This window comes from Ornithodoros turicata, chromosome 7 (genome assembly GCF_037126465.1).
Source record: "Ornithodoros turicata isolate Travis chromosome 7, ASM3712646v1, whole genome shotgun sequence".
Classification (NCBI taxonomy): Eukaryota; Metazoa; Arthropoda; class Arachnida; order Ixodida; family Argasidae; genus Ornithodoros; species Ornithodoros turicata.
In genome coordinates this window covers 46166511-46191402 of record NC_088207.1, presented here as the reverse complement: position 1 = coordinate 46191402, position 24892 = coordinate 46166511, and the positions used below count along the sequence as shown (strand labels likewise).

The following is a 24892-nucleotide window of genomic DNA, read 5'->3' as shown; positions in this document are numbered from 1 at the left end:
AGAATTTTAGCCCATTAAATCATGCTCTTATCAAAAGGAGTACAGGGGGCCACCCAAAAAAATTTCAGGTTAAGACGTCTGATGAAAGTGTGTGTCATTTTACCGAATAGCGCGAAAGGTGTTGATGTGTGCAATTTGTTTCACAGAAAAAAACTCACAAACACGGCTCCGCGCGTTCACCCTTAACCCTCCACTCCGGGTAGAACGAGGAGGAGAAGGTATGATGCCACGCCACCGATGACTGTATAAAGAGAACTCGTTCTGGTTCACCGGTCAGTTGGGGTCAGCGCCTTGTCCCTTTGCTGCCGTAAACCAGTTCTCCCGGAGAATTGGGGATAGAAGGAGCGGCCGAATCGTGACTGAGCCAATAACAATGCTTTTTCAGAACCCTGAACAGCCGAGTAGCAGACGACAGCGGAGTAGCAGACAACATTTCCCTGGACCAATCAGCGAGCGTTCTCCTTGCACCGTCAGTGCGAGGTTCCAGGCAGATCACAGTGGTACTGCTCTCTGCCGCCTTTGCGCAATGTCGCTTTTTGCGGCGTACTTTTAATTCAATTTCTGCGACAATTATGACGCTGTGGTGTGAACTACTTCGAATGGTGCATCTTACTGGCCTACTTAACAGTTTTACAGGAAGAAAACGGTGTTAAAAATGAAGAACTGACTTACAAACTCTTACTATTCAGAAAACTTTTGGCCTATATGGTAGTATCCTTCTCTCCCTCTCCACTCCTGGAAAATCCAAGACACACATACACAAGACGCTGCATTATGCTTTCATTTTCCATCTCTTTACAATTGACTTCTGCAACTCCTTCGATGCCACCTGCACATTGGTGGCCTTAGTACGACATACCTCAACACTGTGCTGCACACACAAGGAAATCAAAACACATGAAGCTGCACATGAGTCACCATAGCATCAACCAAACGCAGAAACTTGCAGAAGCCTTACCGCATGCAACAAAGAAACATAAAACCAAGAGAAACCCCGTTGGATCCCTTCTGGAAATGTTCCTCCTCTTCTCTGAACAAAGCAAGAGAGAGAGAGACGTATTAAAAAGCAAATAAGTAGCCTTGGACAAGGACGGAGCACTGTGAGCAAATGTAAGGCCCGTCCCTGCCCGAGAAATATTTCCAGAAGGGGGTCAACAGCCATCAACTAAACAAAGTGCCGCTTCACATGTCCTGAGAGAAGAGTCAACGAAAAAGATGCCTAAAATGAGGATGAGGATTAATAACAATGGCTAATCCAGGCAGCAGTCTTATGTCTAGGCACCCCTGTCCGAGGGACGTGAACAAAAACTCAATGCGACATTAACTTGCCTCTTGGCTGTACAGTAGAAAAGGGGGGAATCTGTACAAAGTATTTCAACAACTATGATAAAGCTCCATTTTTCTACGCTCCCATCATATTTTCAGGCATTCTCCACTTTTAGTAGAAATGACAGGCCAGTCTCACAAACATTTATTCCAAAAAATGTGAAAAAGAAATTAACCAGCTCATACCATGAGATTTTTTCTTATGCTCATAACTATAACTGAAATGAAACAGTTGCTTGTCACCAAAGCTGCTCATAAAACTGCTGTTTGGACTCTCCAAGCTAAACAACCATACAATAAAATATATCTGCGCTCTGGGGGAAGTGTGACTGGATGGTTAACCAGTGGGCAACAGGTCACTGAAACCATTCTGCTGAGTAGTTTCTTTGCAGATGATCGGAGAGAGTTTGTCTATGGTTGTCCTGTCCACGCGGAGCCGGTGAAGATGAGAGAGCACTGCACTCGTATTCTGAGATCGGACAACCGTGCTTGTTGCATCAGGTGTCAGACCGCTGGCCCAGCGTTCCACAAGTTCAGAAGCTAGGTTTGACCTTTATTGAAGGAATAGAAAAGAGTTTTTCTCAGCAACAGTGCCTATTCTCTGTAACTCCATTAGGTAATGTTGTTCAAACCAATCCAACCCAACCCATGTCCTTGCTAAAGGAACTGAGTACCACTATTCCACCAGACTGACTATTAAAAGGACCATTATATCAATACTTTTGAATATATGCACAAGCCTAATATCTCATTTTTATCCACTGACCATACACTGACTAAGGCAGAATGAAAGCTATCACCACTACACAGTTACAACAGCTACAAAAGCAGCAACTACACTTGCCATTTATCTCGAACATCTTCATTCACCACAGGTTCCATCTTGTACAACTCTTCCGCTCGTTCCATGATCAAGCACACCATACATATTGCGAACTACAAAATTAAATCGATGGGGATGGACACAATTATTTACCCATGTCTCAGCAAGCACATAAAGCAGACATCGCTAGGGATGCTTACCACACAGGCCAATGTCTGGACAGAATTTGTCTTCAAGGCTGCAGCCAGCTCAATGAGTTCATCGAACGAGCACTCCTGAATGCACTTCTTTACCGCCCTGTGGCCATACAAGAGCACATGGTCGTGCCGGTCTTTGCGCTGCACCCATGTGAGATGACGCAAGAGGGTACTCAACACTGTCACCTTGTGCTCCTGAATAAACAGTGTTCAGAAGACATTAATGTTGCAGCTACCAATAAGGCCCTGCTTTTCCATGCGTAGAACTCAAATTTAAGCGATTAAAAAATTATAGAAATTTTTGTTTAGAAAATTTTTTAAATTTTAGAAAATTAGAAAAAATTAGAAATTTTTAGAAAATTTGAGAAAAAAGTGAAGTGAAAAGGAAGTCTTCAGAATCAGGGATAGGCAAGTCTGGAAGAAATGACCCTTCACAGGTTTCGGCTCTAGGCAACGGGGTATGCAGGTCATGCACTCGCATGTAGAGGGTGTTTTCTTTTTAGCTGCAACAAATTTTCATAAAAAGGGCTGTTAAGGAAGAAGTCTAAAGGATCATCCGCGTGACCTCTCATCTGTACGCTTCACTCCCATTTTGTTTTCCATTAAACGTTGTCCATCGTTCGCTGTACCGACCCCTCCTTTATATTCTTGCACGTTTGCTGCCGAAAACCCGGGGAAACGTGCAGCCACGATACATACGCGGAAACGTACCACGATAAGGGTCTGCTTGAATCACATATGACATCTTTCTGTGACGTTAGGTGAGGGCGGAGACATAGACGTCACTGTCGCTCTTTTTGCCGATCACGTGTGGCTTGTAGCAGACAGCGGAGCTGAAATAGTCAGGTCTCTGGCGTGCGCTGCGATTACTTTTGTGCTTCATCGGTGGTTCCAGGGGATCATGTGGAGATCGGGCTTTAATAGTGTAATTGCAATGTGCTCCTTAAAGTCAATAACTAAAAAGTTGATCAAAATATCTGTTAATTAGTCTCCTAATTGAGAAAAAAACGTGGTTTCCTAGTACAGTAGAATCTCAATGATACGGATCTCACGGGGTAGCGAAAAAAATTGTATCATCCGAAATTCGTATCGACAGAATTAAAACGAAAAAAAAATTGAAGCAAGAAAATAGACAGTGACTGTTCATTTTCCATTACTGTCAGTGAAAGAGGTCGGTCGTAACGCTTTTGTGTCTCCGTTTTTGGCCAATGCTGTCCAAATTCGCAAGATAATTCAAAAGGCCCAGCACGTGCTTTCCACTCGGGAGGTCCGCGACAGTGTTCTAAAGCGAGCTTCTCCTCAAGCAGGCAGGCGTCAGGTGAAGCCAACTTGCGGAATGGTGACGTGTAATGTTGCCAGAAGTTGTCCTGACGTCCCCTCCACGTGTTCTTGTTTCTGTTCTCCTCAGCGATGTCACACAGCTTCGCCGTTTATTGTTGCGAGGGGGGTAAAAAGGTCGAAACAGAGATGAGGTGATAACGTTCAGGGCTGTGTAATCCCTCCACCACCACCAAAGGGAGAGTCATTTCAGCATTGCACAACATAATGTAAGTGAGTTCGTGGTGAGGATCGCCCTCCCTTTTCGAAAGAAGGAGCAGCATGACTCACGCGTCATGGGGGAGCGACCTTTGCCGCACCCTCGGCTCGTTTGTATCATCCGTAAAGGAAAGATAACGCGTTCGTATCGTCCGAACTTTAATACGTGGGAAGAATAGGCATTCAGGCCGGGACCGGAGAAGCATTCGTATCATCCCGAAATTTGTGTAATTGTACTGTAGCAGCCCCGTCCAATGACAAAAATAAGTGTACGAAGGCAACTCCCCTTCTTATGAAAATTTGTTGCAGCTAAAAAGAAACACCCTGTATACTATTTACAAGCACAGGGTCTGCTTTTTTTCGTTACTGCTGTTATGACAAACATCTCATAGAAATCAGATTCACAACTTGTTCAATTTTGGCAAAGTTTGACTGGATAGCTTTGTTCACCATGAACTAAAGAATGTGTGATCTTGCGTCACAGAATTTGCATGTTGCAAGAGCTGCAAAACAAGAGCCCTAATCGATATGCACATGGGTGCAGACATGTGTGAGTACCAAGTAGAGTACCACAGTAGAGTACAAAGTGTCGAAACAATCAATCATTTATACTAAACCAATACTTAGTGGAAATGAGCTACCGTATTTACTCGCATATTTAAAAATGACAAGAAAATTAAATATCGAGTAATTTGCACGCGGATATCGGACGCGCGCGTCACAGTGATCGCAGCGATTCCTTTTCGCAACGCCGTCTGTGCTACCGAAGTCATTGCGGTGCTTTCGTTTGATTTGCGCACACTTTCGGGTGATGGTTCACTGACGGAATGGAGCGATACTGTCACTCGAATTACAAAACCCGGAAAGAAAATACTGGACAAACACGCTATGACAAACCTTGCAGCACAACATGATAAAGTTGGCGAACATAGCTTGTTTTCAGTCGTCAAGTGCAATCAGCGGCGCCTTCCAGCAGCGTCGCAACATCTCGACGTATTTCACCGGTAGATGAGCGCTAATAGGCGGATATTGTGCCTCCCGACCGTCAGCGGTTGCGTGGTATTTGGGTACTTCTTTGGCACTTGCGCAATGCAGTGATAACATCAATACAGTCGCCGACCGATTTTTCGGACACTGATATTTCGGACATGCTCGATTATTCGGACTCGTTCGCGGAACGGCCGCGGGTCCCATAGAGTTGATGTATAAGAACGTCCAAAATTTCGGACGCCGTGCAGCCCCGTCGCTCGATATTTCGGACTCTGTTTGCTCAACCAGCGAATTTCTCTCGTGGGGTGACTGAAAATATCGGTATCATCCGAAATTCGTTTCAAAAGAAATCAACCAACTAAAATATTGAGGCAAAAAATAGGCAATGATTGTTCATTTTCCATTCCTGTAAGTAGAAGAGATCTGTCGTAACTCTTCGTTTTTTGGCCAACGGCTCGATACAAAAGGCCCAGCACGTGCTGTCCGCCCGCGAGTCGCGCAACAGCGCTGTAAAGCGAGCTTCACCTAAAGCACGCAAGCGTTAGGTGAAGCCGACTTGCGGACTTGATGACGGCGGCGCCTCTGTCAATGTACAGTGACGAAATGTCACTTCGGGAAATATAAGCTGATGTTATCAGGCAGAGCTAGAAGCGCGTTAGGAAAGCATCGACAAATTTTTCCAGCATACTAGTACTTAGTAAAGTTTATTTTGAAGCGAGATTCGTTTTTTCGGACTGCTCGATTAATTCGGACTTTTGCGCGATCCTCGCCAAGTCCGAAAATTCGGACGGCGACTGTATTGGCTCTACTAAGAGCCTATATGACTGGCATACTAAAATTTTTAAATTTTGCGACGTTTCAATATCGTAACGAACGTTCCAGCGTAATTTGCGCACCCCCAACTTTTCCAGACTTTTTCTTTGGGAGAAAAAAGTGCGCAAATTGTGCAAGTAAATACGGTATTACAATAGCCAGTAAAGGACACACATTCTAACCTGCTTGAGTATGGGAAGGACCCGAAGGATGAGTGTGCGACCCTTGCGTACGCTGGCTATCTGCATAAAACGATCGTCTGGACCGTGAAGGTCAGTGAACAACTTCTCCTCCAGCTTTGCCTTGTTTTCTTTGGGGCAGCTTTCGCTCTCATAATCCAGGACTGCCGAGTACAGCTGTGAGAGAGCAAAAAATCCGAGAGAAAGGAAAGTAGATTCAGAGTTACGTGCGGTGCAAAAGCTTCAACGGAAACCTGCCTTTTCTATGTCGAGCAACAAGTGGCGGAACCACAGGAGTTCAGTGTCGGGGGGCACCGTTCTCTCCTCATCTTCGTTGAGCCGCTGTACTCCCATGTCGAGGATTTTCCGAGGGTAGTTGACACTGACAACTTGGAGCTTGCCCAGTGACCGCTCAAACTGCACTGTTTTGAGACAAAACAGTATGGAAGGCTTCTCAATCAGGTTCGTACACACAAGTATAAAACTTGCGCGCATGCATCATGTAGAAGCATGGTGAAAGTCGGACATAGCAATTGTGACAGGAGATTAAATAAAGGTTGTTATCCAGAATATACTTAAGAGCCTGAAGTTCTGGGGAAATATTTTTTTTCTTCCAAATTCGGAGGGTGAAAATCGGTGAAATAAACATGCGCTCTAAATTCGTGTGAATTTGTTAAATTCGGGGAGAAAAGCGTGCTCTATTACTCTAAGAAACTGTACTGGTTTGGTACAAACGGTGACGTAATAATGGTGTTTGCTGCCAAACAAGCTAGTGTGTAATGCTACAGATGTTTCAGTGACGGCAACTTCTTGGGTAAAAATCGGGTTACACCCTAAAGACGCAACCTTCAATTCGGGGTGCAAATTCGGGGAAGAATCGGGTTAAACCCTAGAACTTCAGGCTCTAGATATAGTACATACGAGATTTCCAAACTGGACCAAACTGATTCGTTTTATATTTGCCATTTTGGATATTCTTACAGCTCTTAGAAGATACTTAGCCAAAACAATACAGCAGTAATAAAAGTCAGCAAATCCTTACTGGGCTGATTGCGCGTCCTTTCTGTAAGAAAAAGTTGACTTTCTTGGTATAGCAGAGCAGAAATGGACTGTGGTATCAAAGAAAGGAATGTGAAATGAAAGAGGGTGAAAGCTTTTGCCTCCTGGGAACATACTAAATGGAGATGGAAAAATAATAAATAAAAATGTCATGGTGTCCCATCTTTCACATGCCACGGTACAGCAATGGGAGTTCATGTGTGAATATTATCAATAGAAAGCTTCTCGAGCCGGGTCCTAATTACTTCTTTAGTTCTGCAATTTTTCCAAGCAGTGTGTGCTCTCTCTTGTGGAAGCTGTCACTGTTTCCAGGTCACATCGGCAGCAGCAACATGCTGCTTCTGTGAATGACTTCCATTTTATTTTATCAACATGAGCCATGCACTGTTTATAATCTCGGCCAATTATCGAGCTGTGTCCATCGGCAGATGGTCATCATCCACACTGAATCCTTGGAAGTTCTTGCACAATGCAGTTCAGCTATCGTTGTACAGGTGGGGCAAAAAGTCAACAAAACCACACATTCTCAAAACCTTGCAAATAATACACATTGCAACATACATCTTGTGGCAGTACGGTTAAGAATAAGAATGCTAGAATAATAATTAGTCAATAAGAATGGAGGGCAACACTGCACACCAATCGAAGTATTTTTAACGTGAGAAAAAGAGTTCTCTCTTTTTTTTTTTGCCTTCTGAGAAGGTGTGCAAAGACTCAAGAACATGCAAGGTATTGTGTGGACTCTGCAACAATGTCATGCACTAGCTGTAATGGAATCATCACTTCAAAACCTCCAACTTACTAGGTGTGTAGGACTTTGATTCTGTTCTCACTCGCTCAGGACACAAGAATTTCAGTTTGTCTCCATCACCGTCCAGGCCAAAGCCTTCCTCTTTATCTTCAGCTGCCTTCTTAGTGAACATCTAGACCGCAAAACACGGTAGAAAGCACATTAAATAAAGTTAAAACTCGGGTAGGTTGGTATGCCATACTAAAATCCATTAAAACCCCAGTGTAGCGGGTGATGGAAGCAACTTTGGTTGCTAGTACAGTGCATCGTCGTCCTCGTCTCCTTGAACCGTCCCACGTCGTCACCATCACCCGCTGCACTGGGGGTTTTAACTGATTTTAGTACAGTACGAAGGTTGTAGCTAGAGGCCTTGTGCACCTCAACATCAAAATACAGCTTGTATGTGTCAACACCACGACCTGCTAGATTATAACAACAATGTCATAGGCACCCCTTCCCAGCTCCGCATTTGGAAGCTAGCGGCGGCGCCACTCATCGGCCCGGTTATTGCTTCCTCAAATTCTGCAATATTTTGTACTTCCTTAGTATTTTTGCACAAGTGGGGGTGTCCCACGAGAGATGCTTCTTTCTAAAGTTGATTATCATCATCATTCTACGCGTTTTGATAGGAGCTGTTGCTGTCGTCTGCTACGGTAGTCGTACGTCCGCTTCTGCGCGTTCAAAATTCAAATTACCACTGTCCAATCGTGATGTACATCTCGCGGGTCGATGAGTAGCGCCCTCTAGCGGATCCTGCGGATGGGCTCTTCATAGGGGTTGCCGATTATGACGTTGTCGTTATACTCTAGTAGGTCAACACTCACAGTGAAGTAGTAGTCATCCACTTCAGGGTTGTCTGTCTGCAGCTGAAGGAGCTGTATACGTATAAGCCAGTCCTTCTCTTTCTGCGTCATCAGACCTGCATAGACGTCATCTGGGCCTGGTACGTACGGGTGGTCATGGTCCGTCCTCCAGTGTGGCTGTTCTGGCATGTGCTGCTGATGGTGGTGCTGCTGGTGATAGTAAGGCTGGTGGTGTTGGTGGAGGTGGTTAGGCAGAGGCATTCGTACTTGGTTCCTGAGAGAAGAATGTTGAGTGAAACACAAAGACAATGCTCCTTGCGTCTCCCAGAAGTGCTCTTCAGTCACCACAACTCCATCTGCACCGCGATTTTTGATGTGGGAAGTCGATTAGGCCAGACAAAATCCGAGGAAAAAGAAGGGTCTGTCTAGACTGATGTCGGGGAGCACTATCCGTTCGAGGGATTTCGTCTGTTTGACATCTCCTGTTGCAATACGATGGCGCTACCCCTTCCAAAAATTGTGAAAATTGTGCAAGCATGGGCATAAATGTGTCTAAAAAATGTGCCGACCTCTCCAAAGTGGACTGAAATACTGGTCATGTGTGTTTGATGGTGTCAACGAGTATGTGCATAAAAGACTACTAGTACACATCGATATCTACTACTAGTACATATCAAGAAACTATACAGCATTCTAAATCTATTAACGCAATATATGTTAAAAGATTAAATTGCAGGAATCGCAGGTGAGACGCAATTATGTACAACGAAAGAAGCAATTCAATATCGGATGCTCTGCCTGCAAGTTCCAATCAAAATGCTTATTCGTGGCAGTAAGGATACAGGAAATAACTTAAAGTTGCACAAATTTACATGTCCACAATTTACCAAAAACACAAGAGAACAGCACAAGACTGTATACACCAGTGTGTTAGATAGAACAAGCGGAAGGCCAAAGAACATACTTATTCAAGAGAGGGTGTTGAATCTGCCTCGGATAGAGAAACCTCCGCAGGTCAACAGAGTTGGGCGTGCTAACGAAAAGAATGAGGAAGAGTCAGAGAGAGAAGCACCCAGACAAAAGTGGTTCAGAAAAGACAAGGTTCAGTAGGAACAACACATTGCCAACAAGAGAGAGAGAGAGCGTGAGAGCAGTCACAAAAACGTAGCACAATCCTGAACTTACATCCCTGGCCGGAAGCATGGAGGCGGACGCTGAAGAGGCATGTTTGCACTTCGAGGCATGTTACCTATGGTAGAAGGGAATACAGAGTCAAAAAACAAGATAACATTCCCTTTACAACTTTAGACCTTGCACTCACGTAAATGAAACTAATGAACAAAAAGGACAAGTCTCTAATGCAAATGAAAATATTGATGTCTTTTCACTACGAACAAATTGAAGCCATTGATGTTACATTTACTGACCAAGAGAGAAAAAAAAAAAAGAAGTTTGTCTAGCTATTATGGCTTATGAATGTAAAAGTAGTGATGTTCGATTCATAAATACATGCTGGTTTTCACGGTAAAAGCTGAAAGGGTACACAGTCGAGCCCGTTTATAACGATACTGACAGGAACGCGAAACCTGATCGTTATATAAAGCGCGGACTCCGTAACAAGCTACAAGCGACAAAATCGACGGCGGCGCCGCTATGCGAGCGACAAAAAAGCTCTGTCGCGGCTACAAAATTTTGCATCTACTCCCCGTAGATATTTTTCGCTTGTCGCCAGAGACCGTTGCCCGGCGCATGCCCAAATCCGCTAGATTTGGCGGTATGTAACTGAAGTGAATGATAAAGGACAGAAATGTGGGGGCCACGACGTTGCGTGGGTGGCAGGTCAACTTTCTTAAAACGAAATTTCGAGCTTGTAGGTGGGAAGCAATCGAACTTCGAAAGCAAAAGTGCCAGAATGAGGGAAAAGAAACAAACAAACGAACAAGACGAAGAAAACGCGGGAACCGCAGCGCCACCAATAGCCGGCCCCGTGAAATACATGTACACATAATTTGACGCTATTAATTGGTGACTCCACATTTGGTTGTGTGGTGTATATAAGCTAAAATCACTTCACGTCGTGAGGCGTTATGTTGGAAAACGCCGATTTCTTTCCTGAAATGTTGTTTCGCAGCTCGCTTTTGTCACCGCTCAAATGAGTCGGAAAACAGCAGCACTTACACCCGTGACAGCGACAAAATCTGTAGCATGTCGCTTGTTATGGGGTCCGCGCTTAAGAGTGTCGTTAAAAACGAGACTTCGAGAAATTGACGCTCGGGTTCGCATAAACGAAGTAGATCGCCACAAGTAGAACGCCACTGAACATGCGCGTTTGTTGTGAGCGCAGAAGCATTTTATCTAGCTCTAAATTGACACAGCTGCATGTCGAAAGCTTTCGATAACATAACCGCGGATATCGCGTGAGGCGCCGCACCTTTTGAGGTCGACGACCTCGTCCATTGCTCATCATCCAATGCCGTAGTCATCACCGTTCTCACGATAGGGACTGCGTGGTACATCAGAATGCGCCTCCGCCACGGGTAATCCGTCAACGCGTGTTTGGGCGGCAACACGCAACTGTCTGCCAATATACGTTTTCGAAGCCGCGGTACTTCACAACGCAGTTTTGCACCAGTACGAAACCCGTAGAGCGCATGCAACTTCGGGTCGACCTGCGCGTCTTTCCTCGTCCAAAAGCGTCTCGGAACCGCGGACCCATCGCAGCAAGCCCGCAGCAAAAAAATAAAAACAAAAAAAGCTTGAAGACGAGAGAACGCGAGCTTCTCTACTCCGCGCGAGCCCCTTCGGGCGTTTCGAAGTCACATGCCCTGCAACGCACGCATCTAATCCCCGGCAGTCATACGCGGATAAGCGCACTGCATTCTCACTTTAGCGTGCACGGAGGCGTAAGCTCTTGAAAATGCCAATGTAATTTGCTTTCAGTGAAATGGTGCAATCTTGCTTTCTACTTTTCACGCATTTTACCGGCCGCCAGAAGAATTCCGATCGCTATATGCGAGCAAGCGCTTTCGCGGCGATCGTTATATCGATGTTTTGTTTACATGCAGTTCAACGGGAGAGCTGACGGGAACCAGCAATTCGATTGCAATATCGGAGTTATCGTTCTATCGAAGATCATAATAACTTGACTGTACAGTGAACCCTCGTTATTATGACCATAGTCGTTCCCGAAAATTTTGGTCCTAATGCGGAATTGGCATACTAACAAGGGGGGGGGATTTGCGGATGTTTCACTGCATTGTTCCCCAGGAGTACGGTCGTAAAGCCCGTATGTCAGGTTATCCGGCGACATATTAACGAGGGTTCACTGTACAGAATTGTGCTTTTAGCATTAAAATGTGGTGCAACAAAATGCACACCACTTACTCAACACCGAGGGGTTAAAAGCGGAGTTTGGCGTCATACGGCCTCGACCCATCATGATATGGTTTGGCAGAGGTGGAGGAGGTGCACCCACTCTTGCTCCTGAAAGCGTATGGCCATTAGGTTCAGCACAAAAAGGCTACTAACAGCCGTCATGCACTCTTCTGATAAAGATTGCAATGGCATCTCCTACCAAATCCAGGAGGCATACTGGGAGGAGGAACTCTGCCACGGTGCTGTGCGGGACCTCCGGGAGAGATATTCGGGGACGAACTACTTTGCAAGCCAGAGGGGGTCATTGAAATCGGAGAACCCTAGGTTAAAATGAAATTAAGAGAGACCACACAGACTGCCCACCGCACGGAAATTTCCAAATTGTACGCAGTTTCTCGGTAATTCTACGACATATACAGTTGCCGACAGATTTTTTGGACGTGCTCGATTATTCGGACTTGTTTGCAGAACGGCCACAGGCCCCATAGTGTTAATGTATACGGACATCCAAAATTTCGGACACCGTACAGCCCCTTCGCTCGATATTTCGGACCCTGTTTGTCCAACCAGCGAATCACTGCCTTGGGGTGACAAAAAAATATTGGTACCATCTGAAATTTGTATCAAAAGAATTCAACCAATTAAAATATTGAGGCAAGAAAATAGACAATGATTCTTCATTTTCCACCCCTCTGAGTAGAAAAGGTCTGTCATAACGCTTTTGGATCTTCATTTCTCACCAACGGCATGATTCAGAAATCCCAGCACTGTTCTGCTGTCCACCCAAGAGTCGCACAACAGTGCTGTAAAGCCAGCTTCACCTAAAACACGCGTACGTTAGGTGAAGTCGACTTGCAGAATGGTGGTGATGGCAGTGCCTCAGTCAATACAGTGACGAAATGTGGCTTCAGGAAATAAGAGGCTGATGTTATCACGCAAGTCCGTTAGGTAAGTATTCACAAATTTTTCCAGCCTACTAGTGCCTAGCAAAGTTGACTTTGAAGCAAAATTCGCTTTTTCGAACTGCTCGATTATTCGGACTTTCGTGCGATCCCCGCCGAGTCCAAAAAATCGGACTGCGACTGTACTACTAACTACTACACATGTACATCGTCACTAGTCTCCCTGGTCAAAGTACTCACCAAGCCCAGAGCAAAGCTTCCCATGTTGTCAGGAGGGCTTCCGACAGAAGGCCATCGTTTGCGGTCTTGCCGAATGGGAATGGGTACGCTGTTTCTGTGAGGTGACGCACTACACTGTTTTAGCAGCTCTCTTTCTATGCTAGCAACACTGAACGGCTGCAGCTTCTCCTGCGCTTCTCGTTCCAAGTGCTCAGCTCGAACTGCAGGAAGCCTGTCATTCCAGATGTTCAAGGGTCGATGCTGCACATCAGAGATCTGCGCGTTACTCAGACTTCATTTCACAGGTACAGGCACTTGGCAAAAAAATCTCTCAATACGATAAGTACTCTATTACTGGCACATCTTGAGAAAAAAAGCCTGGCAAAACGTGCAACTTACATTTATTGTAGCACCTGCTCTATCACTTGGAGAAAGTATGTCACGCTCCAGTTCTTCCAAGGTTTTGACATTGGCCGGCAGGGACTTTTCTGGCATTGACTGCTGAGCATAAAACAGATTGCCTTCAATGGGTCTGCGACAAAGCAGCGCTTCACACATATTCAGGCACATTATTTCGAACAATTACACATTTCTGGTACAAGTGCCCCGACGCGCACCTTTGCTACACTCTGCTGCTGTAAGGCCTTCAGTAGGTCCGCCAGCTTGTCATCAGGGGGAGGAACGGCTCTGGGGCTCCATATGTTATTCTTGCCAGGGGAATTCTGGTGAAACAAACCAGAGGCCATGCAATGATGACATATTAAAAGACACAACATTGTACCAAGTCACATACTCATTTTTTATTTTTTTTTTCAAATCTATGAATCCTGTTGTGGGAGAGACTTATACAGGGACAATCTCATGAAATTTGCTTCAATACACTGCAAAAATTCCCTCCGTTTGAGTGTGCTTGGGCTATGATTACTTCTACTTCTGTCTCCCCTTCCTTGATCCCATGCCAACTGTTAATTGCCCCTGTCTCATTATCACGTAAAAGTACTGTATGCTGAGTAGCTGAAGGGGGGAAAATAAACAACAAAGGTAGGTCATGTGTGCTTTACGTGGTTTGTGGAAGTGTCTTTATGGATGACCATAGAATAACATTCGCTACACAATGAGGTTATTTTCTTCTATATGCAGGGCTGTTATAACACCTGTATGTACTAGGAATATGTAAGAACATGCTTCCACATGAAAACACTAGTTATAGGAAACAAATATATTGATGTGCTATCAGAAACAATCTTCCAGTTCTCATCATAGCACCTTGCGTAGAAGTGTGCACCAGATTGCTGTGATGTGCAAACAAGCTTTAGCAACGACTACCTGAACTACTACTACTGTTGACTACTGACTACCCGTTTCGCATAACGTTTCCTGACACCATGCCTAAATGGCAGATTATTGTAGCAAATTTAAGAAAAACATTCTTTACATCACATTGATGGGTCCCTCGAGGTACTGCCATAAGTAAATAAAACACAAAAGTGTTTGTGTGTACCACACAGTGCCACATGCACAATACAGGCATCCCACTAAACAAAAATAATAAACATCTGAGCGCACATGTGGTTACAGTTCTACCGCATGGCCATGAAAATGGACTTTCAGGTAAGAACTGATCTCATTTAAGAGACATTACTCTTAAAATACACAAGGAACTTACAACGGTTTTGGCTAATAACGAGTGATAGCAGTGAAGCCACTTCCTTTTTTTTTCCTTTTTGTGTGCTAAGGATAATGTATGCAAGAAAACGGTTCATGAGCCAAGAAGCTAACATTTGTGCCACCAGAAATTTGACATCCACCAATTCCTAGGACAACTTAGGTAGATCTGGACTAAGAAGGCTGTCAATTATTGGTCACAATTTTGATCGTTCGCTTTCTTGCAAATGTCTACATACACCAAATTGTTGTTCCAGGATAGCTGGTGGTGGCGGAGACGTCGAAGGGCGCCCCCACTCAGATGGCCATGGCTGGAAAAAGAACACACCACAATGCCCAAATTACCACACACACACACACACCTGCATGCATACACACCTGCTCTAAAGCTCACACAGCCTCCCATGTCAAAGCATCAGTAACCTCCAAACTTGGGCATAAATAGCTCAAAAGAAAGTCACCGTAGACATGCTTCGAAACATTGGTGCATGTGCACTTGGCATACTTATAAACGTATAAGACGGTTTCGCACATTCTTGAAAATCTGACGTGAAGTAAACTCCGATGCGAAATGAGCTCGCACAGAAATAGTTGGCTCTCATCATTGGCCAAAGACAGCTGTCCTAACAAACAATGGAGCTAACAGGAACGTGCATGCGCACGCGAATGTATTCAAATCTTGCTTTTAATGATAACAAAAAAAAAAGGAATGTGGAAACAACATGCCACGTTCTGAAGAATTTAGTGCACAATAAAGAATGCTTGGTTTTGCTGCATCAGCCAGTTTGCTGGTGATTCAAAAGCATTTATGAGAAAATCTGCATTATAAGCCATTGTTGGAAAGCACCAGGTGTCAGAAACTTTTGTTCTCTCTCCCCCTTGCCTTTCATAATAAGCAATGTAGGACTAAGAATGAATGTGCAATTAGCTCATTTGTTGTTGTTGTGTTAACCATGTCCCGAAAGTGATGAAAAGTAACCCCAGATACAGAGGAAACGCACAAATCCGCCGGTTGCTGTCTTCCTTCGCTCTGTTCCTGCACTGATGACGTCTCCCATATGTCCCGTATGATCCCAAAACGTCGAGTAAATTGTTATTTTTGTTGTGTCAAGCCAGTGTACCAGTTCCAGTTCCTTTCACTGTGACATCTCCTGGCTTTCGGAACACGTTTGCAAACACTCTGACAACCACAACAAAAATTCGACAATTCGTTGTGGTTGTCTGTGTGTTTCCTCTGTCTTGGGGTTACCTTTTGTCATGTTTCACCAGTTAGCCTGCACTCTGTTAAGTCCTATCCTAAAAGTCATGTTGCATTCCAGTAACAGCGGGTCCACTCCGACTTATAAACAGTGCTTGTTTTCTGTAACAGCGTTGTGCCAAGCATGCAGATATAAAATTTGCTCTCACAGAAGGTGCAGCCTTCGAATAGGTCATTATTGCAGGGTCTTCTTCGTGGTCGTCCTCCAACACTAGATGAGAAATGCTGCGCTCGACGATGTCCTGAACAAGGAAGGTAGGTAACAAATTGGAACACAACTATTATACGAATACACATAGCATTCATGGATACCCAACAACTTTTCCAGTACTCACATGAGGAAGAACATAGTCGGCCTCGCCACCTTGCAACGCTGTAGGGACAAGGGGCAGGCGGACTTTGTCTTCAAGCTCCGCATACTTCTCGTGTGTTTCCTCCCAGTCATCGCCTTCTGCAATTTCAATCACACGTCAAATGATAAGCACACTAGCCAAAGTATTAACTGTGACCCCAATGTCATTAGTGGCCTCGTATATCATTCGGTAATTTTGACTAGAGGTTACTGTGAGGCAGAAGCAGGCAAAGATTACTGAGCTATGGTGGTGACCTTTGTCAGATAAACTTGCATTTCAGAGACTGATCTATTTCAACCTATATTTTGAAGTCTAAAAGGTGGGGTAAGTCCTCAGATTGTGGGTCCTTAAAGTAAAAATAAACAAATTTTAAAAGAAATAACTCTGCCAAAGTGCACCACTGTGGTCCGGTGTATAGACAGATTCACTTGCTACCACTGTTCGATAACCTTTTTATATACCTTCATGGAAAAAAAGCCACACGTTAATGGGGTTGTTTTCATGGTGCTACGTTACATAGGTTCGTGGGTGCTGATGGCGAGAATGATGCAAAATAAACAAGTACAGCTGTAATGACACCAGCCTTTGTCATCAAATAATTATTTTGGTGTTCTTAGTAGCCCGGAAGCAGGCTTAAAATTTATTTGGGAAATTAAATTACGCACAGTAAGAAGCCTGGTAATGAGCTCTGAGTACTTCCTCAACCATTGCATGCATCAAATAATTGACATGCCAGTGGATCAGAACAGCATCAGGACAGCAGTCATCTTATCAGTTAAGATAAATCTACATCATGCATTTTGTGGAGCGCAAGCACTGCTGCAAATGCTCCCTGGATGCTGAAGGTGCTGTGTCAGTATCGTTCAGCAGTGAAAGAGTATGTGAGAAAGTAGTTCTTCGCACCACATGTTGAAATTATGAGCTTGAGGCCAATAATCATCATAAACACACATATAAGACCAGGACAAACTTGTGGAACGGTTTTGGATTAATGTGTGGTGACAACATCCAACACTATGTAAGTCGTGCGCAACCACCAATAAGGCTATGCCAATTACAAACAAGTACCTAGAGCACTGCCAAAAGTCTCATCATTGTGGGCATCATAGTCGTCATCATCTATGTCAGCTGTGAGTGCCTCATCACGGTTAAGCATGTGTAGGCTCTGAAACACAAAAGAGGTGATTGTGAGATGGAAGAAAAGCTTATAGTGCACACACATATCTGTAGTTGCACTCTAATCCACAAATGTGTGAAGAGCATATGCCGCCTGCGAATTAAATGCCAGTAACATCGCTGCTCTAACACACCACATGAGACTATCACAGTAGAGTGAGTGAGAAGAGTTTTCTAGAATATGTCGTCATTTGTCCCTTCAGTTCCTTGTCTCGGGTTACCTTCCTGTTGCCATGTGCCAGCTCGCATGCTCCCTAGCCCTTCTGTCGTTGACATGACATCATATCAGATATGTGAGACAACACAAATGTAACAGACGGCTCAAAGATGACATGACTGGTTCACACAACGACGTAACATAAGCAAACGAATGATACCACAAATACACCATATCGCTCTTAGCACGTTCCAAGCTATTCCATTTGCTGGCGATACAACTTATCCGTTTTGGGGACACGTATACTGTCAATGGCAAGTGTGCATGCATAAGCAACACTAAAGTCGTGCCAAAATTCCTAAACTGATAGAAACACAATGACGTTGCCCTACCACCGTAGCAAATGCGACTTGACAGAACTGCTCCTCACGTAGTGTTAATTTTGTGAACGTTTCTCAAGCATTGGCCATAAAAATGTACGAAGTGAATGTTACTTACATTAGAGCCTTTTCCAAATCCAAGAAACGTTTTCGACATGATTTAGTCAGCAAGTCCTGTGAAAACGTCACTGCTTGCGATTGCATATCAAGGTATTGCGTTAGGCTTAATATTCGCAGCACATTTATCGAGAAAACGCACCACTTCAATTGCAAGCAAGTACTATAAACTACACGAAATATCTGCTTTTGCTTGTTTTTAAGGTACACCAAACGTTTCGAAAGTAAGGCATAACAAGTACTACGCGCTTCACGCGGTCACATAAACACGAAACTATTTTGAAACACTGACAGGATTCACCTTTTCACATTGCGCTACGGAACCAACGGAATCACACACCACATTGCAAAGAATTGAAATCTAAATAAACCAAGTAAAATCAAACAGTATACTATGTTTAATTTTTAAGTGTTAGTATAAAAATAATTTTTGGTTGTGAAGTATAAAAACAGTTTCATTTAGCGGCATTGCCAAATTCAAAACCTGACACAGTGTGTCAACACCAGTGTTAGCAGGTTCTTGTTTTCGGGTCATCGCTTAAAAATTGTCCTTCTTGCATATTAATTGTTGGTGTTGAGCAGCAATCTGTCTTGGAAAGATGTCTGTTATGACGTTTCTCGTATTTTGTTCAGTTTTCTCTTGACATTTCTTTGTGAAATATGGTCATGGAAACCGGTGACACCGTTGAAACGCCAGTGATCACGACGCTTGGGTTCTCCGAAGACATCCCGAACGGTGACGAAGCGGCATTCCCCGTTGCCGAACCCCAGACAGTTAGTGTCAGCCTGCCCAATGTTTTGGTAGCTACGTCTCAGGGAATTATTACTCCAGAGCAACTACAGGAGGCCGGAATAAAAGCAACCCACATAGTAATCCACGATCAAAGTGCAATAGACGTCTACAAGAATGCTCAAGCCTCCTTAGCGGCCCAGGCGTCGAAAGCAATTGCACACGGTGGAATTCAACAAAAATATAAGTACAACTGGGATGCATCAGTGCACGACGCTGAACTACTTGTCAGGTGCCGAAACATAAGTGGATATTTGCACAAAAACAAATTTGGTTCTGGTAAGTAATTAGCATATGCCTTGGGCTATAACTGTCTGTCGATATTTACATGTTTCTCGTCACAGTGCATGTTTGAGTCATCTGCCTATCAGCAAATTTTAAAAATAGGGTCAGTTTCCTGGAATGCTAGGCATCAACGACCAGAACAGAATTTTATAAGCACGGATCACAATCCATGGGTCACATTTTATACGGCTTCACAGGCACAGCCTTTCTTCCCCCCAAATAAGACCACGTAGAAGAGCATTTGAAACTGAAGACAAACAAAAATCACGTTTCAGAAAGTGGGGATAATCTTTGATAATGACCATACGGCTTCCCTAGTTAGGAATTGCACAGTTGATATTGCAGCCGTGTTGTCTTGCGAAGGGCAGTGGCTTTGAACTGGCTTAACTTTGCTTGGTTTCGAAAATTTGTCAACTGCATGTCAGTAAGAGGATGTCGCACTTCTATGCTTCAGGGGGTCGAGGACGGTGCATAAAGTCTGGAGCCCGATGGTACACACCATCAGAGTTTGAAGCCCTCTGCGGACGTGCCAACAGCAAAGATTGGAAGCGTAGCATCCGTTATGCTGGCCGTACACTTCTGTGCTTAATTGAGGATGGCATACTGATGCCACATGCTACCTCCTGCACATGTGCTGCTTGCTGTGACGACATGGTTGTGGTATGTGAACTGAAACGCACAATAGCAAATATTCATAGCGATTCACGCAATGTAGAAATTTAAAGCAGTGTACCGTAATTGCTCCATGACTGCAAGCAGTAAAAGGGCAGTTCATTTATTGTCAGAGTGGACCGGTAAGGCTGTACACACCGTACAAACGGAAACGAAAAGAAGACAGTTCGACGGGAAGTAAATCCGCAGATGAACCTCAGGAGAAACTCTTGACCTTAACCTCCGCAACAGCTGGCAAGGGGAAGGTCAAAGATTGTGAGGACAATATAATATAGTTACATTACACTCCTTTATGTGCTGACGAGACTTTGGAAAGTCCTTTCCTTGCCTTTCAGTGGTTGTTACAATTGCTCCTTCCCCGACCATGGATGTTACGAGGGTGTCTGCAGGTAACCTCCTGGAAGGTAGCCCTGCAAGTAAGTTACGCATCTGCCTCTTGCTCGTTTGTGTTCAGGCCATATGCATTAGCTTTTCATCCGTATTCTGCAGACACCAGTGTTGAAACCCTGACACCGGTGACTACACCGCAGACTCCACGTACAGCACCAACCGCGCTAGAGTTTGGAGAACAGAGGCAGTGGTGGCAGTTGGAAGAGGTACCGTAAAATAGTTACAGTGTAAAGGGCATAGAGCAGTACACCAGCCCATTCATTGCTGCCTTCCATTTACAGATGGTGAAAAACTTGGCCAAGCAAGTTCAGGAACTACAGAAACAGGTTGAGATTGTGAAAGCTCAAAGTGCGTCCACTAGAGATGCTGCCCTTCAACAGCTGAGGATGCAGATGGAGAACGAGAGGAAAGAGGTGAACTAGAATGTGTACAGAAACTCACCCACAGCAAACATTGATTGTACTGTCACTACAAGATGCTTTATTGTAGCAAATGGCCATAAGATGCTTCAGAGTGCCAAGCCCTGTATTGTATGGGCTGGAATGGTTTTGCCTTCTGAGTGGTGCATGTATCATCATGCTAAATGTCTGTGTGGTGTCATTCTGTTTACCTCTAACAGGCCATAAAAAATGTATGGACTGAAGCACAAAACAACCTTTCAAGGGCCTTACTTGAATCCAGAACAGGCAAAGATGCTGTAATGCAACAATCTTTTCAGCAGGGAAAACCAGACACTGAAGCTACTGAGTCTGACAAAGAGGAGTCTTCCAGTAAGGTAGGAAGCGATTTCAAAATAAAGCTGTGGTCAATTCCAAGACAATTTCAGTCGACATAAACAGCACACACATCTGTGTTGAACAGGGTTTTGCATTATTCTGTCCACTTTCACTCTTACAAATTTTTCATTGAAATCTTGCAATTTGAACTAGTCCAATATTGAACGTGCCTAGTTTGGCACATCTAGGAACGCTACAGTGAACCTTAGGAATCCGTGACAATCAGCAGGAGTTGAAGTGACAGAAAAGTGTCTTTCGTTTTCTAGTCCCACATTGGCAGTTTGAATCGTAGCAGTAAAAAAGGTCACTTTCAAATCAGTGCGATAAGGAATAAACTGTTCTGATTCTTCAAGTTTTTTTGGCTACAAATTTACTGCCATTCTGGTACTTCAGAGCAGTACTGCAAGAGTATCCTTTGAAAATGGCTTTTGCCTGGAGACTGAAACTAGGCGCACAGGTGTATTTTCAGAAGTGCAGCATACTATGGTATTTTCTATACTTAAAGCCCTGTGTTTTCGATTTTTATGTTTTTCTTTTTTAAATTGGGGGTAAAAATCTGGTTTTATTTCAGAGAGCCATAAAACGGTAAAACCAGGTGATACCGTATGGAAAATAAAAGGAGTGCTTCTCGCACTTTAGATTGACATAAGGTGCGAAAAAGCTGTGCTGAATGTCCAATGCTCAGTTTTCTCTAATGCCCGTATCGGTGGCTGAATTGGTACTTTGGAAAGTTCGTTTTCAGGTTTTACCCCAAGTGATGGTGGGTAAAAACAGGTTTTACCCGAAAACACAGGGTCCTGTCTATACTTCAGTGTTGAACCACTATGTTGTGTAGTTGTACACTGCTTCACGCTTGGGTACAGAAGGCGTCGTTGGGTTCAGAATGGTGTTACGACAACATGTAGTGGGCAACTTATTTTAAGCAAGTGGTCCCCTAAAAGAGTAGTGCTACTTAACCTCTTTCTGGTGAGGTTGCTTACTTCCATTCTTTTTCTATCCTCCTTTGTAGCGCTGTGTCAACTGCAATCGTGACGCAGTACGTGAATGCACAGGCTGTCATCGTGTCAACTACTGTAGTTCCTTTTGCCAGCGTAAGGACTGGAGCAGTCATCAGAGCATGTGTTTTAATCGGGAAGGTTCTCCTCAACACAGCGAAGATGCGTCAGGAGAAGACAAGTAGTAGGGGGTGTTGTATAGACTTTGTCAGTATTAGAAGTTTTTGTCTTCTGCGATCTTCAACTGAGGACAGCAATATTGGCTCAAAGACCCACACGTGTCAAAGACACTGTTTTGTTGTGTTGTCTGGCGCATAAAAGGAATGTGTCGTTTGAATGTGCCATGTGTCTGTTTTCGTAACTGTTGCCACTGCTGGACACCTGTGGAAATCTGTGGCAAGTAAAATCGTTGAGAACACTGAATGGTTCACCTTTCATTGAGCACCCATTTTTGTCACTGCTGCTTACGATACACTGGCTTATTTGACAACAGCACCTGTGACACAACAGTAAGGAAATATATAGAGAAACTTGAAACACAAAAGTGGAATCGAAGCCCGAGCACATGCCGAATGCGGCATTTTTTGGTTGGCATCACCATTCTGCAAGTCAGCTTCACCTCGCTGTCGGAATGCGTTTTGGGGAGGCAAGGCAGGCTGCACTAAGCTAACCTAAACTAATTACTGTCGAAATGGGTTTTGTAGGGGCGAGGCAAACTGCCAAAGCCACTCTAAACTAACCTAAAATATTGAACCAACCGAAAGTAGTGATATTTTAGTTAGTTTAATGCGGCTCTGGCAGCTTGCCTTGCCTCCCCAAAACCCATTTCGACAGTAGGTGACGCCCACTTGCGGAATGGTGACGGCAACAAAAGGGATAAAGAACAGCTTGAACCTGCATAGGAGTTCCCGGTTGAGACAGACATGGTCGATGTCGGTACAGTAGGCCATACAATGCGACGGCCACGTGGCGACGGCTTCCTTAGTTCACCTCAAGCTCGCGATGTGGCGCCACGGGGTGACTCGCTCTGACTCGAGACAGTGACTCGAGATATGGCATGGCTGGCACAAGCAGCATGTCGCATGCCTTATGGTGTAGCGCGAGAAAAGCCAATTGGATATGGATCTTCCTTGCACTAAAATGTATTGCAAGGATGAAAAAAGTGCCGGCATCTTTAGCGATGCCGGTATCTTTTAAGCGATGTGCTTCGCAGCTTGAGTGTTTACACTTGGTCAGTTTTCTTTATTTTCGTAACGTCCCTGGAAATGTAAATTTAGTGGGGCGCTACATGCACCATCCATTCAATGTGAATATCGAAAAGCTATTGAGAGACACCGGTATCATGAAAATCAGTTCAGTATTTACCGAAAGGCAGTGCAAAATTTGGTTGGAGGTTCATCAGCATCTGTAGAGGATATGCTTTGGCGGGGGGAAAGGGGCAAGTCAGCAATTTTCGACTGGAAAAGAGATTTGCTCTCAAGTTTCTGCGGAAAGCATTCGCCGGTCCGCTCAGTGTGCCACTACGCCTGATGATCTGCTGTGGTTCACGCCTAGTACCCGGGATTTATTTACCAGAAACAAGCTGAGCAGATATAACATTCCAGAAACGGAGGTCATTGCCCCCTCTTTTGGCTGATGTGTTTATGTTCAACGAAAAGGAAAATTTATCCCATTTGTGCGTCGAAGATACCTGTGCCATCGTGGACGCCGTCACCTCCTGGCTACCAGAAACGTAGGGTTTCTGGGTCAAGACAATGTAGTAGCGAGCGCAGTTGACGCACCACCAGCCCAAACATTCTGCCCCCCCCCCCCCCCACCTCCCTCTTGGAAAAAATCCTGGCGGCGCTCCTGTGTGTCATCCCAGAAAGGCACCTTGCCAGAGGCTCACGTTACCTTGCACGAAGAGCACTCCAGGCCAACAATAGCGTTGCAATGGTTGAAGTGCTAAACAGTCATGTGCTGCTAACAGCGTCAGTTCACCTGAGTGGCAGCACATGGCTTGTACGGGTAGATGTGAGATATACCATGCTTATATATTTTCTTTCGAAGGGCTGCTTAGCAAACAAAAATGTTGTTATCTGTTATATCATATGCACGCCAAGCGCTTTACGCAGGCTATTAAACGCGACTGACTTATATGTGGGGTCGGTGGATACATAGCTGGCAAACAACGAAGGTACACAAGAACATGCAGGTCGTGCACAAGAACCTCCTGTCCTTGCGTTCATTCGTTTTCGTGTTTTAGACGTGGCCTTCGCGCCAACCCGAACAGACAACTATCGATTGACGAAAAGTAACCCCGAGACACAGGAAACACACAGAGAACCACAACAAATCCCAGTAATTGCAGTCAAGTGCACTATCGATTATGCCACAGTGGGACAGCTAGGTGGTGGAGGCTTTGTGTCTGTCTGTCTGTGTGTCACTGTCAGCTTGGTTAATTACCATCATGTTCTCGATCGTTCGTCAGGTTAGCTCAGTGGCCATGGAAGCGGTCCCCCCACACCGAACTCTGCACCTAGTAAACTGCTTGTCAAGTGAAGAAAACGCAAGTAATAGAGATCTCGAACTGTTCCGCGCAGCTCCGCAGTCTCTCTCTCTGTGAAGTGTCTCTTGAAGCGAAGTCTACGATTGAGCACCCCTTTATAATTGCTGCCCTGTAAGTGGACAGACTCATCGTCGCGTGGTTTCTCCTCCTCTCACTCACAGACACACACGTCATAGCATACTCCCCAATCATTATAATTAAAATAAAGTTGCTGTTGTTGTTGTTGTTCGTTTCGGGTTTGGCAGTTGTTGGTCACGGAAGCTCCACAAGTGTGCTTCAGAATTCATCCTGCATCTCATTTGCACGTCGTTTCCGTTG

At 44.6% G+C, this 24892-nt stretch overlaps 2 protein-coding genes and 1 long non-coding RNA gene across 11 annotated transcripts; 1 reads left to right on the top strand and 2 right to left on the bottom strand.

The window, feature by feature from the left end:
* Positions 1–767: 767 nt before the first annotated feature.
* LOC135401289 (protein PAT1 homolog 1-like) lies at positions 768–18440 on the bottom strand. Of its 7 annotated transcripts, none has more exons than XM_064633588.1 (20): positions 18120–18440; positions 17357–17453; positions 16271–16386; positions 16085–16177; positions 14917–14988; positions 13630–13734; positions 13412–13513; positions 13034–13288; positions 12091–12211; positions 11901–11999; positions 9702–9765; positions 9481–9549; positions 8538–8790; positions 7726–7846; positions 6907–6927; positions 6123–6286; positions 5868–6041; positions 2350–2541; positions 2171–2262; positions 768–1877 (listed from the first exon to the last, which is right to left on the bottom strand). In XM_064633588.1, the coding sequence occupies exons 1-20, from the start codon at positions 18156–18158 to the stop codon at positions 1664–1666; spliced, it is 2463 nt and encodes an 820-aa protein (XP_064489658.1). In that variant the 5' UTR covers positions 18159–18440; the 3' UTR covers positions 768–1663. The 7 variants fall into 7 exon arrangements, with proteins under 7 accessions (XP_064489658.1, XP_064489659.1, XP_064489660.1 ...); XM_064633589.1 differs by having other exon boundaries at positions 13412–13510; XM_064633590.1 differs by having other exon boundaries at positions 13034–13273; positions 18120–18439.
* Positions 18441–18598: 158 nt separating this feature from the next.
* On the top strand, positions 18599–22359 carry LOC135401292 (deformed epidermal autoregulatory factor 1 homolog). 3 transcript variants are annotated; one of them, XM_064633599.1, is made up of 8 exons: positions 18599–19187; positions 19648–19853; positions 19979–20120; positions 20201–20281; positions 20355–20461; positions 20537–20668; positions 20977–21030; positions 22041–22359. In XM_064633599.1, exons 1-8 carry the CDS (start codon positions 18779–18781, stop codon positions 22209–22211), a joined length of 1302 nt encoding a protein of 433 aa, XP_064489669.1. In that variant the 5' UTR covers positions 18599–18778; the 3' UTR covers positions 22212–22359. The 3 variants fall into 3 exon arrangements, with proteins under 3 accessions (XP_064489669.1, XP_064489668.1, XP_064489667.1); XM_064633598.1 differs by having other exon boundaries at positions 20974–21030; XM_064633597.1 differs by having other exon boundaries at positions 20875–21030.
* LOC135401294 (uncharacterized) lies at positions 22142–22992 on the bottom strand. Its single transcript, XR_010424774.1, has 2 exons — positions 22921–22992; positions 22142–22522 (listed from the first exon to the last, which is right to left on the bottom strand). It is a non-coding gene; the product is annotated as an uncharacterized LOC135401294 (long non-coding RNA).
* Between the last annotated feature and the right edge of the window lie 1900 nt (positions 22993–24892).

Excerpts from the sequence above, each read along its gene's own strand:
- LOC135401289 (XM_064633588.1), bottom strand. The coding sequence starts at position 18,158 with ATGTCGAAAACGTTTCTTGGATTTGGAAAAGGCTCTAAT. Across the intron at positions 9,550-9,701 it reads CCATGCTTCCGGCCAGGGAT|CACGCCCAACTCTGTTGACC; the intron begins GTAAGTTCAGGA and ends TCTTTTCGTTAG. Across the intron at positions 8,791-9,480 it reads CAACACCCTCTCTTGAATAA|GAACCAAGTACGAATGCCTC; the intron begins GTATGTTCTTTG and ends TTCTTCTCTCAG.
- LOC135401292 (XM_064633597.1), top strand. The coding sequence starts at position 18,779 with ATGGTCATGGAAACCGGTGACACCGTTGAAACGCCAGTGATCACGACG. Across the intron at positions 20,282-20,354 it reads CCTGGAAGGTAGCCCTGCAA|ACACCAGTGTTGAAACCCTG; the intron begins GTAAGTTACGCA and ends CGTATTCTGCAG. Across the intron at positions 20,462-20,536 it reads AGTGGTGGCAGTTGGAAGAG|ATGGTGAAAAACTTGGCCAA; the intron begins GTACCGTAAAAT and ends TTCCATTTACAG.